The sequence below is a fragment of the Ranitomeya variabilis genome, chromosome 5 (genome assembly GCF_051348905.1).
Source record: "Ranitomeya variabilis isolate aRanVar5 chromosome 5, aRanVar5.hap1, whole genome shotgun sequence".
Lineage (NCBI taxonomy): Eukaryota > Metazoa > Chordata > Amphibia > Anura > Dendrobatidae > Ranitomeya > Ranitomeya variabilis.
Window position 1 is genome coordinate 251,635,448 of NC_135236.1, and position 17,922 is coordinate 251,653,369.

The following is a 17,922-nucleotide window of genomic DNA, read 5'->3' on the forward strand; positions in this document are numbered from 1 at the left end:
TCCACATATAGAACCTTTTTGTATTAAGGTTTTCACCTTTTTGGAAAATCCAGCCAGCCCAAGGCAAGACCAGAAAATGTGGAATTGAGAACCCGGTGCTGAGCAACAACGCCAGCAAATATTTGGGAGCTGGTGGTTCAGTCTATGAAGGAGCCCTGGAGTGTGATACCAAAACACAAAAAAATGTATATTGGTTTTCGCGGTACGTTTTAACATCTTGATTGTTTGCTACCTAGGCCCTTAAAGATGTTGTCCCTCGGGTAGAGAAAGGATACAAGATGGATGCACCAGATGGTTGCCCCGCTATTGTGTACGAGTTGATGAAACAGTGTTGGCATTTAGACCCCAACCAGCGACCTTCTTTCAGGAAACTAAGGGAACAGCTAGAGCATATCAAAGACAATGAGCTGTATCAGTGAAGGCAAGGAGGACACATGTAATCACAGAGACAGTGACTCATCCATATCCAAATTGTGGATATGGGCACAGAAAAAAGGACTTTTGTGAGTACAGTAAATATATGTTGGGCTCTCCAAACTCCCCTGCCTTGCACTACCTACCACTCTTGTGCCCAGAAACTGGCTGAAGATCCCTGCTGGTCTGGAGAAGGATTCAGAAGTTCTCCAAACAAAAGTGGTTTTATTGTCACATTTTCCATCTCCTCCTGACCTGGGTGTTCTGATACATGGGCACCCATCAATGGCTATGCTCTGGAAGAGAAGATTACATGGCCTGGCAACAGCAGATATAGAGACCAACACTGAAAACTACTTTGAATTCTAATTCTGTTTAGTTTTTCTGTTTTTGTTTTTTTGTTGTTTTTTTAGGTCGCTATGTTACACGTGTTATAAAATCATCAGAGACCAGGGGACTCATTGCAACAAACAATCAGCAATGGCTACTTTTGATGTTCTTGTATAATATAATGCAAATAATAATGCATGCTTCAGACCAGGAACTTATTTTCTGATGCTTCTCTGCCTTACTTAATGGGTTATAAACTGACATTGAGCTGGAAAGCAAATTTATGGGGGTTATATAATTCATAATAACTTTTGTCTCCTTTACTTTCCGTCCTTCCTGCGGAGCATGTCATATGTCTAGTGCAATCCCTCCTAAATTTGGAAGGTACCACTCTTTAAGCATTCTGTATTAAAATCCTTTATGACCCCACTACTTTTTTCATAAATGAATAAACCTATATAGCAAATATTGGAGCGCAAACATTTCATTAGGCCGGACATGTGATATTAGCATTTCAAGTGAGGGAGGTGCTAGCATTTGCGTATTCATCATCTACCACAGTTTTAGGGTTTAGATAACCTGGTCCTGTCACAGCAGGTGGCAGTACTTCTTTTTTTTTTTTTTTTTTTTTTTCCTTTTTTTCACATGCAGCATCTTTTTAGATGTTTCTTGGTCCTCGTGCAATTTGTTTTTTCCAGAATTTTGCAACAAACCAATTATTGGCAGGCTCCAATAATTATTTCCTTGGGGTCATATTTAGCTTCCCTTTGTAGTAGAGCGCTCCTCCATGATGCAGTGCCATCCTCTTTCAAAATGCTTTCTTTAGGCTCGTTGTGTTGATGTAAATACCAGAAGCTTTTTACCGATATATATAATTGTGATTTACAATGGAATGGTAATACCCAACAGTCAGAATAGACCTGTCCATTGTCAGGTCTTTCTGCTACCGGGGACAGATTCTACAGGAGTGCTCATGAATCTTGACTTTCAAGGCTGACTGCTCAGTCGTCTTCATTTTAGCCGGTGTCTATATTCAGTCAGTTTGAGGATAATGGCTTGCAGTTTTCTGATCCATACAGTGATTTAGAGTTTTAAAGCTTGCTCAGGGAAAGGGTAGATGAAATCTAAAATCTGCAGCTGAAATCCAAGACAATGGTAGCATAGCAGACACAACTTTTATCCCTGTCCCTCTGCCCATGTCTCTCTGTTACTTACATTTTTATAAAGAAAACCATTCACGAAAATGTAATTATTGTGCTATGAGCCTTAAACACATATTATGTAAATTATTGGCCTATCAGATTTACTGCCGCCTTACATAAAATTAGATTTAATTAAAAATTTATTGAAACTAGAAAATACCACAATAAAGCCAAACCTTTGCATGCCTTTTGTTGAAAATGCCTCATACTACGAAATGTCTAGGTACCAGTATGTGTCAGTAGTACAGTGGAGAAAATGCTTGTACAATAAAGTATATACCCCCTCCAGGCATTTACTTTTGGTGTATGCCCCTTAAAGGTGGACCTCCATAATAGATTCTTCCTCCGCGATTGCAGCCTGGCATGCCTGTTTCTGAAACGCTGCGGCCTTTAAGAGAAAAAGTAGTTTGGATATATATATATAGGGATTAGACCTGACTAGTCCGGCGCAGCCTCCAGCCGTCTCCTCCCTGCACCGCTCCAGTTGTTTATCAGGTCTCTACCATGTATGTACATAAGGCGAGATCTGTTGACTGAAGCTGGGTAGGGGGAAGCCAGGGTCCGTCGCGGACTACTCTAGTCTCTCCTTATGGTCCCCATTCACTTTTCAAATACGGTATGTTTTTCTCTGGAATCAATCATACAGGGCTGCAATCACCTGTGGTTTTGGCTGTATGACTCTAGTAACGGGTTCCCTTTAATGTCCTGTTCACACAGCATTAGGACCTTCTTTCATAACAAAGCTATGAAAGTTGTGGTCGATTTCACTTTTAAACAGATCCCAACAAATCACAACTAACCAGATTTACTTGTAAAGGGGTCCTCTTAAGTTTCCATCAGGGTTTGGGTATTTTTGATGAGAAAACTAGCATTGCTGATTTTGCTTTTATCAAACATACCAGAACTCTTTACTAGTTGTGTGATCAAAACCGTATAAGATGGTTTTTTTTAAGAGAATCAATATTTTTTAAATGTATGAAAACTGGGTATCAAAATATAGGATGGGTTATACTATATTCACTTTCAATTTTGGCAGGGGGAGGGAAGGAATACTCCCTAATGAAAAGTCCTGAATTTCTGTCTCATTATGTGCTTGTATTTTGTGTATAATTTGCCATATTTTTTTTTTGTTGTTTTTTAAAAGGGGCACAGGAGGGTCCATTTATCATATTTTATTTTATTTTTTACTCATGTTTTGTTAAAAATCACAAAAAAATACTGCCTTTTTGGTTAAGGAGGTGTTTTACTGAAGTACGAATTTTATTGTATACAAAGACAAACATGGTTTGGGGAGGATGGTGGGGGAAAAAGATACAATCACTCTGGAAAGGTGAACTTTCTTGGATTTAATCTTGTGGAAATTGTGTGCATGCTGTCTTGTGTCTTCATTTCCAAAGGCCTTTCCTTTCTTCATTCCTGTCCAGTGCTTTAAACACATGTATATGCTGCATTTTGGTGGGATAAAAATGTAATAAACCATTCCATATGGAAGTTCTCGTTGCCTGTTTGCTCAGTATATTCATTGTATTGGTCAATTATTGCTTTTAAAGGTGACTTACACACATACGGTCTCTATACGGGGAGGGTGGTGACAGGGGGGGACTGGTTTTCACTGAAAAGGTCTATCGGTTTACTCTTTTCTTTGAGCCCCAGTTCATTTTCTTCATTCTGTACATCCCTTCAATGGGAAAAGTGCAAAGGATGGGCTTAACTGTTCTTATCTATTTTAAAGCTGCATTTGTTCAGTAAGGACCCATATCTTAGGACAGTTTGGGATGACAAAAAAAACTGCTTCATACAGACTTGAATTTTCAGGGCAGAGACCCTCCCTTGTACCAGGTGTTGGGAAAATAGTCCAGCTCTCAGGATTATATATATATATATATATATATATATATATATATATATATATATACAGTACAGACCAAAAGTTTGGACACACCTTCTCATTTAAAGATTTTTCTCTATTTTCATGGCTATCAAAATTGTACATTCACACTGAAGGCATCAAAACTATGAATTAACACATGTGGAATTATATACTCAACAAAAAAGTGTGAAACAACTGAAATTATGTCTTATATTCTAGGTTCTTCAAAGTAGCCACCTTTTGCTTTGATGACTGCTTTGCACACTCTTGGCATTCTCTTGATGAGCTTCAAGAGGTAGTCACTGGAAATGGTCTTCCAACAATCTTGAAGGAGTTCCCAGAGGTGCTTAGCACTTGTTGGCCCTTTTGCCTTCACTCTGCAGTCCAGCTCACCCCAAACCATCTCAATTGGGTTCAGGTCTGGTGACTGTGGAGGCCAGGTCATCTGGCGTAGCACCCCATCACTCTCCTTCTTGGTCAAGTAGCCCTTACCCAGCCTGGAGGTGTGTTTGGGGTCATTATCCTGTTGAAAAATAAATGATGGTCCAACTAAACGCAAACCGGATGGAATAGCTGCAAGATGCTGTGGTAGCCATGCTGGTTCAGTATAGTTTTAAAGTCTTACCAATTTTTCAGAGTGACTGACCTTCATATCTTAAAGTAATGATGGCCACTCGTTTTTCTTTACTTAGCTGCTTTTTCTTGCCATAATACAAATTCTAACAGTCTATTCAGTAGGACTATCAGCTGTGCATCCACCAGACTTCTACACAACACAACTGATGTACCAACAATTTATAAGGCAAGAAATCCTACTTACTAAACCTGACAGGGCACACCTGTGAAGTGAAAACCATTCCCGGTGACTACCTCTTGAAGCTCATCAAGAGAATGCCAAGAGTGTGCAAAGCAGTCATCAAAGCAAAAGGTGGCTACTTTGAAGAACCTAGAATATAAGACATAATTTCAGTTGTTTCACACTTTTTTGTTAAGTATATAATTCCACATGTGTTAATTCATAGTTTTGATGCCTTCAGTGTGAATGTACAATTTTCATAGTCATTAAAATACAGAAAAATCTTTAAATGAGGTGTGTCCAAACTTTTGGTCTGTACTGTATATATATATATATATATATGTATGTGTGTGTGTGTGTGTGTGTGTGTGTGTATATATATATATATATATATATATATATATATATATATATATATATATATATTTTCTAATCTGAGAGCAGCATACTGTATATGCAGAGTCTTGTTTCAATAAAATGAGTATTTTATCACCAGGAGATTATCAATACAGGACTAGGTCTCACATGCAAGCCAGACCAGCTAATTTGTGTAACCTCACCCCCACCACAGATTGGTAGCTTGCACACAGTGTACACAGGCAGCTGCCAATTGGTTGTGGTCGGAGTTAGACACAGCTCAGCAGTAAGAGAACTCATCTATCTACAGAGAAATCGGGGATTCTATCAAAACTGCACCTGCAGACCAGTACGTGATAGTGTTTGTGGTTTTTTCCCATACATGCACATTTTAGAACTTGAAGTGAGTTACCTTACAAAATACCAAGCTGAGACACATCACACATGGATCTCCAGAGGAAAATGATTTTTCAGTCTTTTTACAGGTCTGTGTAATGTGAGCTGAACTATTACTACACAAGTGAATGGAGATACCGCCCCACTATGTAACATTTCTCTGCATTATTTATTGCACTAAAATACATCCCCATTTGGGCTTGTTCAGGCTAGCATATTTTACTTCCACGCTTTGTCCAAACGCAAAACTGATAGGAAACGGACAGCACCTGGATAAAAGTAAGTAAATAGTTTACATGGTTCATATGTAACAAAAAATTGCAGTGCACTAGTCTTCCTAGTTTTTTTTATCAGAAATGGCTGACCTTTATACTTGTTCCCTTTAAATGATCCACATCAGGTTTTGACTTCACAATTTCATCAGTAAACCAGACAGTGTGGCCTTACTGACACCGATCCAATAACGGGTGTGCCTGTTTACACAAGAGTCGCAGCATGCACTAGTCTGGTCCGATATACATTTACAGGCAACTCTGGTGCTTGTCCCATTTCCAGATGTGTTTGGCCTGGCAAGATGTTTTAGTAATTAGTGTGTGAAACATCATTTGTTTTCCAACCAGAAAAAGGACAATTTTAACCTCTTTACTAGTGATGAGCGAATATACTCGTTACTCGAGACTTCCCGAGCACGCTCGTGTGTCCTCCGAGTATTTTTTAGTGCTCGGAGATTTAGTTTTCATCGCCGCAGCTGAATGATTTACATCTGTTAGCCAGCTTGATTACATGTAGGGATTCCCTAGCAACCAGGCAACCCCCACATGTACTTATGCTGGCTAACAGATGTAAATCATTCAGCTGCGGCGATGAAAACTAAATCTCCGAGCACTAAAAAATACTCAGAGGCCCCCCAAGCATGCTCCAGAAATCTCGAGTAACGAGTATATTCGCTCTTCACTACTCTTTACCCTTCAAGGTGGTTTGCACGTTAATGACCAGGCCAATTTTTACAATTCTGACCACTGTCACTTTATGTGGTAATAACTCTGGAATGCTTCAATGGATCCCGCTGATTCTGAGATTGTTTTTTTTATCATGACATATTGTACTTCATGACAGTGGTAAAAATTTCTTTGGTATAACTTGCGGATTTGTGGGGGAAAAAAAAAGGAAATTTGGAAAAAATTTGGAAAACTTTCCAACTTTCAAACTTATGCCTTTAGGTCAGATAGATACCGGTGCTTCTCACAAGATTAGAATATCAAACAGTTTATTTCCATTCTTCAATACAAAAAGTGAAACTCATATATTACATAAGTCGTTACAATGAGTGACCTATTTCAAGTGTTTATTTCTGTTAATGTTGATGATTACGGCTTACAGCCAATGAAAACCCAAAAGTCATTATCTCAGTAAATTAAAATAATTAACAAGAAACACCTGAAAAGTCTTCCTATGCGTTTAAAAAGGTCCCTTACCCTGTTTCAGTAGCCTCCACAATCATGGGGAAGACTGGTGACTTGACAGATGTCCAGAAGGAAGTCATTGACACACTCCACAAGGAGGGTAAACCACAAAAGTTCATTGCTAAAGATGCTGGCTGTTCACAGAGTGCTGTATCCAAGCATATTAATGGAAAGTTGAGTGAAAGGAAAGTGTTTTAGAAAAAGGTGCACAAGCAACCGGGATAACCACAGCATTAAAAGGATTGTTAAGAAAAGGCCATTTAAAATTTGGGGAAGATTCACAAGGAGTGGACTGCTACTGGAGTCATTGCTTAAAGAGCCACCACACACAGATATATCCAGGACATGGGCTACAAGTGTCACATTCCTTGTGTCAAGCCACTCATGACCAATAGACAACTCCAGAAGCATCTTAACTGGGCCAAGGAGAAAAAGGTGTTTTGTTTTTTTTTTTCCAGATGAATGTAAATTTTGTATTTTATTTGGAAATCAAGGTCCCAGAGTCTGGAGGAAGAGTGGAGAGGCCACAAGCTAAGCTGCTTGAGGTCTAGTGTGAAGTATCCACAATCGGTGATGGTTTGGGGAGCCATGTCATCTGCTGGTGTATGTCCACTGTGTTTCATCAAGACCAAAGTCAGCGCAGTAAATTTTAGAGCACTTCATGCTTCCCTCTGCCAACAAGCTTTTTGGAGATGGAAATTTAATTCTCCCTCAGGACTTAGCATCTGTTCACGCTGCCAAAAGTACCAATACCTGGTTTACAACAACAATATCACTGTGCTTGATTGGCCAGCAAACTCGCCTGGCCTTAACCCCATAGAGAATCTATGGGGTATTGTCAAGAGGAAGATGAGACACCAGACCCAACAATGCAGACGAGCTGAAGGCTGCTATCAAAGCAACCTGGGCTTCCATAACACCTCAGCAGTGCCGCAGGCTGATTGCCTCCATGCCAAGCCGCATTGATGCAGTAGGAGTTCAGACCAAGAATTGAGTGCATTTACTGAACATACATTTCCATATGCCAACATTTTGGATTTTAAAATCATTTTTCAAGCTGCTGTTATAAAGTATTCTAATTTACTGAGATAATGACTTTTTGGTTTTCATTGGCTGTAAGCCATAATCATCAACATTAACAGAAATAAACACTCGAAATACATCACTCTGTTTGTGTTACACCTATACTTTCCTCCATCGGCGCCGCGGCCGCCGCTGCTTCCTCCTCTTCGGTCGGCGCTCCTGCGTCGCTCCCTGCTCCTTCCTGGTCTGGGTCCCGTCGCATGTCTCTTCGGGCGCGTCAGCGCGCCTCCCCTCTGCTGCCTGTCACACGCTCAGTCTCCCATCTTCTCCTTAGGGACCAGGTGTGCGCACACTCCTCTTCACTTCTGGCTGCGACCTGACCCGGCAGCATTGCTGGGCCAAAAGAAGGCAGCCACTTGGTATTTCAGGCCGCCCTTCTTTTGTGTAGGTGCCTGATTGTTAAGTTAAACCCTGAGTTCCTCTGTGTTTGGCTCTTCATCCAGGTCCATCTCTTCACTTTCCTCGTGTAGTCCTGTTTTCCTGCCCTGTGTCCCTTTTCTCTTCATCCTTGGAGCTCATTGTCCTGCTGCTACCGTTTCCATGGATCTTCCCCACGTTTCCCTGTATTCATTCTTGTGGTTTCCTATCTTCTCCTCTAGAGCCGATCCCTGGTCCTGGCATCTGTAGTACTAGTTACCTTCGAGCTTGCTCCCTAACTATCCCTGTATAGAGGTTGGTCTGTCTGGTTCGCTCGCTCGAGGGAGGTTCGGTATTATGGTCCAGTGGGTCCACTCTTGTCTCCCCAAGTGTAACAGTGCAATCAGGCCATGGATCCCGCCGGGGCCTCAGCTCAGAAGGAGCTGGTTTTTCTACGAGCGAACCAGACTCGCATTATGTCTTTTATGAAGACAATGGACTCCCGTTTGTCCACCTTACAGGCCGCGTATCCCAGTAACGCCACTCAGCGGGTCTCCAGCAAGAGTTAGTCCAGCAACGTGATACCCAAGCTCACATTTTGTCTTATATGGCCTCAGCTTTATAGCTCGCTTTGCAAACCTCCTCTCGCACCCCTGATCCCCGTGTCTGTCTCTTCTCCTCGTCTTGCCAAACCTCTTCGCTATGGCGGAGATCCCAAGCTTTGCCGAGGTTTTCTCAATCAATGTCGTCTCCATTTTGAGCTGCTGCCTCAGCAGTACCCTACCGATCGGGCCAAGGTGGCTTTTATTGTGTCCCACTTAGAGGGAGAGGCCCTATCCTGGGTAAATCCTCTTTGGGAACGAGACGATCCTGTGGTGTCTAGTATAGCCATCTGTTTGGACACCTTCCGGAGGGCTTTTGATTAACCTGGCCGCCTCGCTTCAACCACGGAATCTCTTAATTTACAGCAGGGGCACCCTCACTATCGGGCAATATGCAATCCGGTTCTGCACATTGTCGTCAGAACTAGGGTGGAACAACAAGGCTTTGGTTGGGGCTTTTTGGAGAGCATTGTCCAGCAAGATCAAGGATGAACTTCCTGGACAAGATACTCCGACCACGTTGGAGGATCTCATTTCTCTTGCTACGCGTATTGATTTGCGCTTTCAGGAGCGCTCTCGAGAGGCTGCCAGGGAGAGGAGACCCATTAGGCCATTATCTTCTTCTGTCTCTAGACCACCTAGTCCTCGGCCTTCTGGTTCTGCCTCTGGAGCCATCCCGGAGCCTATACAAGTTGACCGGGTAAAGTTGGCTGAACGTCGTCGTAGAGAGAGGTTGGCACGGCTTGTGCTTATACTGTGGGGGAAGTCGCATTTTCTTCGTTCTTGTCCTGAGAGGCCGGGAAACGCCTCCACCTAAGTCAGATAGGAGAGGCCTCCTTAGGTGTATCTGTTTTCTCTCCACCCCTTACCCTTTCTGTTTTGATTATCCAAGGTCCGAGACGTGGTTCAGAGGTAGCGTATATGGATTCGGGTGCGGCAGGCAACTTCATCCGGCTAAAGGAGGTGAAGAAGTATCGGATTCCCGTGATCTCCCTTCAACATCCTGATTACCTCCGTAGATGGAAGACTTTTGCAAGAGACTGTCGTCATGGTTACTGAGGAGCTGGTTATTCAAGTAGGGGCCTTACATCAAGAGAAGATTGCCTTTTATGTCTTGCCCAACCTGTCCCATGCCTTGCTCCTCGGTCTTCCATGGCTTCGGACACATGAACCCGTGTTGGATTGGCACACCGAGGTTCTCCGATGTGGACATCCATGCCAAGAGAGATGCTTAGGGACTGTTTGCCCGGTCACTCCTCAACCTTCTTCTGGTCCGGCCGGACTGCCTTCCGTCTATTGGTCTTTTGTGGATGTATTTAATAAAAAGGAGGCTGAGATCTTGCCACCTCACCGACCCTATGACTGCCCAGTGGAACTACGACCAGGGTCCATCCCGCCAAGAGGTCGAATCTACCCACTCTCTCCGGCTGAGATGTCTGCCATGTCCGAGTATATCCGTGAGAATCTCGCCAAGGGGTTTATACGTAAATCCTCTTCACCCGCAGGTGCCGGCTTCTTCGTAAAAAAGAAAGATGGTTCTCTTCGCCCATGCATAGATTACCGGGGTCTGAATGAGATTACCATTAAAAATAAGTATCCTCTACCGCTCATTCCCGAGCTCTTCGACCACCTACGAGGGGCCCGTGTATTTTCTAAATTAGATTTACATGGGGCCTATAACCTCATTCGAATCCGACCTGGTGACGAGTGGAAGACCGTGTTTAATACCCGGGACGGTCATTACGACTACCTCGTCATGCCGTTTGGTCTGTGTAACGCACCTGCGGTATTTCAAGAATTTGTCAATGACATCTTCCGGGACATGCTTTACTCTTGCGTTGTGGTCTTCCTGGACAATCTCCTCGTTTTCTCTCCAGATTTATCCTCCCACCGGAAAAGTGTTAGTCTGGTGCTGCAACGACTACATGAGAACCGGCTTTACGCTAAGATGGAGAAGTGCATCTTCGAGCAAGCCTCTTTGCCCTTCCTAGGGTATATCGTCTCTGAATCTGGCCTGGAAATGGATCCTGAATAACTTGCGGCAATTTTCCAGTGGCCTCGGCCAGTTGGAGTAAGTGCGATCCAACGCTTCCTCGGGTTTGCAACTACTATTGTCATTTTATTCTGCATTTTTCGTCTGTAACCAAGCCTATCTCATGCCTTACACGGAGAGGAGTCTGTTCCGCAACCTGGTTTCCAGAGGCTGCTTTTCTAAGTCTAAAACAGTCTTTTGCGTCCGCGCCTGTTTTACATCGACCTGAGGCAAACAAACCATTTTTTCTGGAAGTGGACGCATCTTCCATTGGTGCTGGCACGGTCCTGTCTCAAAGATCCTCTACTGGGCGGTTGATTACTTGTGGATTCTTTTCCCAGACCTTTTCGTGTGCAGAGTGTAACTATTTAATTGGAGATCGAGAACTGCTAGCCATTAAAATGGCTCTGGAAGAGTGGCGCTATTTACTGGAGGGGGCTGTCCATCCTTTTACTATTTTCACGGACCATAAGAATCTATCCTACCTTCAGTCTGCCCAGAGGCTAAATCCCCAACAGGCCAGGTGGTCTCTATTCTTTGTCCGTTTCGATTTCAAGTTGCACTTTCGTCCTGGTCTGAAGAACGTCAAAGCCGATGCATTATCTCGGTCTCTTCAACCTTCTGATTTGAAGGAGGAACCTTCGCACATAATTGATCCATACAAGGTTGTTACTGTGGCTCCTGTAAATCTGATCGTTCCACCTCCAGGCAAAACCTTCATTCCAGAGGCTGATAGAAGGACGATTCTACGTTGGGGACATTCCTCCAAGATCTCCGGTCATGTGGGCATTAAGAAGACTCTGGATCTCATTTCCCGGTTCTATTGGTGGCCTCTCCGTCAGGATGTGATCGATTTTACTGCCTCATGTTCTTCTTGTGCTAAAATCAAAGTTCCCAGACTTTTACCATCAGGGCTTCTACTTCCGTTGCCAGTTCCATCGTCCCCATGGCAACATATCGCTTTGGATTTTATCACTGATCTGCCTCGCTCCTCCGGGTATTCTACCATTCTGGTCTTAGTGGACCGCTTTTTGAAAATGGCGCACTTTGTTCCGCTGCTTGGACTGCCTTCTGCTCCCGAATTAGCTAAGCTCTTTGTCCAGCACATCTTTCGACTTCACGGTTTTCCTCTACATATAGTATCTGATCGCAGATTCCAGTTTACTTCTCAATTCTGGAGGGCTTTGTGTGGTCTCTTGGAGGTAAAGTTAGACTTCTCTTCTGCATACCATGCGCAAACCAACGACCAAGTGGAACGAGTAAATAAAGTGTCGTCTTATCTGCGTCACTTCTCCAACTCTCATCAAGATGACTGGTCTGGACTTCTTCCGTGGGCTGAGTTCGCCTATAATAACCATCCCAACGAATCTTCTGGCAAATCTCCATTCTTTGTTGTTTTCGGCATGTATCCCAGCATTCCTTTACCGATTACTGTCTCTTCCGGAGTCCCAGCAGGTCATAGAATTTTCCAGAATCTGGCTTGAGACTAAAGAGGGACTTGGGAGAGCCAGTGAACGCATGAAGAAACATGCCAACAAGAGGCACCTTGATGCTCCAACTTATCTTCCGGGCGAGAGGGTTTGGCTTTCATCTAAATATATCAGACTGAAGATACCTTCCTACAAGTTGGGTCCTCGTTACATTGGTCCTTTTGAAGTTCTCCGCCGCATCAACGATGTGTCCTACAAGCTGAGGTTGCCTGCTTTGCCCCGCATTCCCAACGCTTTCCATGTTTCTCTCCTAAAACCAGTCATTCTTAATAGTTTCCACCCTACTTCTGACTCTTCTGCTCTCCCGGTCAGTGCAGCTAATATTTTTGAAGTAAAAGATATCTTGGCTTAGGGCAAAACCTTCTTCTTAATTGATTGGAAGGGGTTTGGGTCCGAGGAGAGATCTTGGGAACCTCGGGAGAACATTAATGCGCCTCGTATTGTTAAGAGATTTTTGTCCAAAAGGGGTGGAGGGGGGTCTAAGAGAGGGGGTACTGTTGCACCTATACTTACCTCGGTCGGCGCCGCGGCTCCTGCTTCTTCCTCCTCTTCAGTCGGCGCTCCTGTGTTGCTCCCTGCTCCATCCTGGTCTGGGTCCCAGCGCGTTTCTCTTTGGGTGCGTTGGCGCGCCTCCCCTCTGCTGCCTGTCAAGCGCTTGGTTTCTCCCATCTTCTTTGGGACCGGGCGCGCACACTCTCCTCCTTCACTTCTGGCTGCGACCTGACCCGGCAGCATTGCTGGGCCTATAGGAGGCAGCCACTTGGTATTTCAGGCCGCCCTTCTTTTGTGTAGGTGCCTGATTGTTAAGTTAAACCCTGAGTTCCTCTGTGTTTGGCTCTTCATCCAGGTCCATCTCTTCACTTTCCTCGTGTAGTCCTGTTTTCCTGCCCTGTGTCCCTTATCTCCTCATCCTTGGAGCTCATTGTCCTGCTGCTACCATTTCCGTGGATCTTCCCCACGTTTCCCTGTATTCATTCTTGTGGTTTCCTATCTTCTCCTCTAGAGCCGATCCCTGGTCCTGGCATCTGTAGTACTAGTTACCTTCGAGCTTGCTCCCTAACTATCCCTGTATAGAGGTTGGTCTATCTGGTTCGCTCGCTCGAGGGAGGTTCGGTATTATGGTCCAGTGGGTCCACTCTTGTCTCTCTCTCCTCTAGAGCTGATCCCTGGTCCTGGCATCCATAATGGCTTGGCTTGCTCCCTAACTATCCCTGTATAGGTATAAGTCTATAATCACTGCACACTTTGCGACAAGATTTATGCTTCAAGATAACATGTGTTTTATTATAAGTGATGAGGCAACAAGCACAGAAGCGACAAATGCAGACGTTTCGGCCACTCTGTGGCCTTGATCACTGTGTCGCTAAAAAAGAAGAAAACAAATATACATAAGACTTACAATATAAGTACAAATACAATATTTACAATATTTACAAAAAGAAGCCATAAGATATATGGCATATTAGGCATCGTAAGGGATGGAAGTCATGTCAGAGAGGCTGGTGACTAAGGGATATAGCCTTTGAAGGGACCTTTGAACAAGTATATGACATCCGTAGGAGACATAGGGGAGACAGATGTTGTTACAAGACGACCCATTGAAGTGTTGAGGTCTATCAAGATCTGGGTGAAAAGACAGGAGCTACAGAACATTGAAGAGTAATGTGGGGACATACCGTAGTAGAAGTGTGTCACTAAGTTATGCTTGAGCGTCCTGGATAGGCCTGGGCCAAAATCTGTTACGTATAACCTGGTAAGGGTGATGGATATTAGTTACAGTAAGCTAACCGTAATGTCACGTTTTTAGAATAATGTGGACAATAACCAGTACTCGTGGAATGCCATGTAATATTAAGGGGATGAGGAGTACTGGAGTACTGTGATTCAAGTAACCATGGTAAAAGTACAGTTGGTGCCGAGGCCACAGTGGGGGTGTTGGCTATAGTAAGGGGTATACACCTGTGTGTATATATATATATATATATATATATATATATATATATATATATATATATATATATATATATATATATATATATATATATATATATATATATATATATACACAGTAGTGGTGCATAATGTGGGAGTTAGAAGACAGTTACCCCTGGGTTGGAGCTGCACCGGCCAAGACGGTGAATGCGCCCCCTTTGATTAGACGTAATGGTACAGCTGCATGAGCCAAGATCGTATGGGTGGGATAAAATCAAGTATATGGTGGTAAGCATCATGACGCTATAGGCATTGTCTGTTAGTGACACAAAAGTGTACTTACATAATGGCCGGATCCGGAGTCGTATGTAGGCGGTGGAGTGCTGGCACAAAAGTGCCTTAGCGGTAGGAAGCCTGGAAGAACACAGGCTGAGCGCTTATTTATAGCGCCCATGGGTCCGGTAACCGGAAGTGAGAGGCCCGCTGGCGCATGCGCTGTCCGGTCATCCTAATGTTTAGTATTACGAGCGATGCCGGGAGACGCCGGCGCCTGCGTAGTGTCACAGGGTTTCTGGCTTAACAGAGCTCTAGGGATGAGGAGCGTTGGCGCATGCTCAGTGTGTGTGTATTTTCGGGAGTATGTATATCACAGGTGTGACAGGGTGGTGGTTTATCAAATACGTCCTGGTTTTGTTATCAATGGTTTTAAGATCAATGTGTCTATCCAGAACCGCCGTGATTTTATGTCGGATTGAGAACGTGGGATCATTTTGTACCTTCCTGTATGTGTTGATATCGGAAAGTTGTCTCCTAATTTCTGATATGTAGTAACTCCTGTTCATAATCACAATGGCGCCCCCTTTGTCTGCCGGTTTTATGACAATATTTCTGTTGTCTCTAAGGGATTCTAAGGCTTGTCTCTCAGTAGAATTGAGTTTGTGGCGGACAGGGAGGAAGCCAAGGCGATGGTCGTGGATAGTCTGTTTGATGTCCCTATCGAGGAGGTTGATAAAGGTCTCAACCGCGTGATTGGATTTTGGTGGCATAAAATTACTTGGAGTACGTAGTCCCAGAGTCCCAATAGTGACTTTGGGATCTTCCCCAACAAGCTCTATTTTATTTCCTCCTTCCTTTTCTCCTCTCTGCGGCTTACCGACATTACCGTGGTCACCAGCAGTACATTAGCAGGCACGCCTACCACACACTGCGCATGCGCCAACGCTCCTCATCCCTAGAGCTCTGTTAAGCCAGAAACCCTGTGACACTACGCAGGCGCCGGCGTCTCCCGGCATCGCTCGTAATACTAAACATTAGGATGACCGGACAGCGCATGTGCCAGCGGGCCTCTCACTTCCGGTTACCGGACCCATGGGCGCTATAAATAAGCGCTCAGCCTGTGTTCTTCCAGGCTTCCTACCGCTAAGGCACTTTTGTGCCAGCACTCCACCGCCTACATACGACTCCAGATCCGGCCATTATGTAAGTACACTTTTGTGTCACTAACAGACAATGCCTATAGCGTCATGATGCTTACCACCATATACTTGATTTTATCCCAGTGGCACCCATACGATCTTGGCTCATGCAGCTGTACCATTACGTCTAATCAAAGGGGGCGCATTCACCGTCTTGGCCGGTGCAGCTCCAACCCAGGGGTAACTATGTCTTCTAACTCCCACATTATGCACCACTACTGTGTATGTATGTATATATATATATATATATATATATGTACAGGTGTATACCCCTTACTATAGCCAACACCCCCACTGTGGCCTCGGCACCAACTGTACTTTTACCATGGTTACTTGAATCACAGTGCTCCAGTACACCTCATCCCCTTAATATTACATGGCATTCCACGAGTACTGGTTATTGTCCACATTATTCTAAAAACGTGACATTACGGTTAGCTTACTGTAACTAATATCCATCACCCTTACCAGGTTATACGTAACAGATTTTGGCCCAGGCCTATCCAGGACGCTCAAGCATAACTTAGTGACACACTTCTACTACGGTATGTCCCCACATTACTCTTCAATGTTCTGTAGCTCCTGTCTTTTCACCCAGATCTTGATAGACCTCAACACTTCAATGGGTCGTCTTGTAACAACATCTGTCTCTCCTATGTCTCCTACGGATGTCATATACTTGTTCAAAGGTCCCTTCAAAGGCTATATCCCTTAGTCACCAGCCTCTCTGACATGACTTCCATCCCTTACGATGCCTAATATGCCATATATCTTATGGCTTCTTTTTGTAAATATTGTAAATATTGTATTTGTACTTATATTGTAAGTCTTATGTATATTTGTTTTCATCTTTTTTAGCGACACAGTGATCAAGGCCACAGAGTGGCCGAAACGTCTGCATTTGTCGCTTCTGTGCTTGTTGCCTCATCACTTATAATAAAACACATGTTATCTTGAAGCATAAATCTTGTCGCAAAGTGTGCAGTGATTATAGACTTATACGTATTGAGGGGATTACTTCCCGTTCACTAGCACCTTACTTCCCTCGGTCGTGTGCTAGCCATCTCTATACTTGACATATCCCTGTATAGGGGTTGGTCTATTTGGTTCGCTTGCTCGAGGGAGGTTCGGTATTACTGTCCAGTGGGTCCACTCTTGTCTCTTGTCCCCCCACCCAAGCATAACAGTTTGTAATGACGATCTAATATATCAGTTTCACTTTTTGTATTGAAGAACTGAAATAAATTAACTTTTTGATAATCTAATTTCGTGAGAAGCACTTGTATGTGTTTTTAAAGCCAAAAGTGTGTTCTCTTACACACCTTGACCTGTACCCATGTTGAACATCAGGCCTTTTGGCCACAGTTCTTCCATGACCACTTCTGGGCAGAGCTCTCCGAACAGTACATGGGTGCAGATGTGTCCCAATTCTTTATTCATACCCCCAACTGACTGTAATCCTACAAAATTCCTGACTTTCTGCAAGTGTATCTAGAAGAATTGATGCTGTTTTGAAGGCAATTGGTGGTAAACAACAAATACTGGCTTTATTTAGATTTCTCTTTTGTTCATTCACTTTGCATTTTTATTGATTAAAAATTTTTAACTCTTCTATTTTTTAAGGTATTTTTATTTTCTAGCATTTTTTTCCAAACCTACCTAAAACTTTAACACAGTACTATATATAATATATTCATGTGCGCACATGAATACCGCTTCTAAGCCATGACTTTTTTTTCTTTTGTTTGTCTGCAGAACAGTGAACTTTATTTCCTTGCAGGTTTGGTAGATCAGATTTTGACATTAGAAAATTGCTTGAAATAAAATTCCATAGTATATTATAAAAAAGAGACTTTAATCTATTTGATAAATGACTGCTTTGTTTTCATCCACTATACGAGCAAAAACTAAATACAGAAAAATGTCTTTGCTTTTCTAACTTTAGCTCAGTATCACCAGTGTATATATTGTATATCTTGTAAAGGGTTTTGAGACCAATTCTTTTGTGTCTAATATATATGGCATGTTTATATATGACAATGTTCATTATACCTTGACGTGTAGGCAAAAGTTAAAGGTTACACATTAACCCTCCATGTGTGGGAATATCCAGCTGCTCCAAT

The 17,922-nt window shown here is 43.3% G+C and overlaps 1 protein-coding gene across 2 annotated transcripts in view; it reads left to right on the forward strand.

The window, feature by feature from the left end:
• CSK (C-terminal Src kinase) overlaps positions 1-3,437 on the forward strand; it is a 131,206-nt gene extending 127,769 nt beyond the window's left edge. For both annotated transcript variants that reach the window (XM_077264042.1, XM_077264043.1), the window contains one exon: positions 237-3,437. In XM_077264042.1, coding sequence (XP_077120157.1) covers positions 237-419 — 183 coding nt within the window. In that variant the 3' untranslated portion in view covers positions 420-3,437. The remainder of the gene's footprint in view (positions 1-236) is intronic.
• Positions 3,438-17,922: the final 14,485 nt, after the last annotated feature.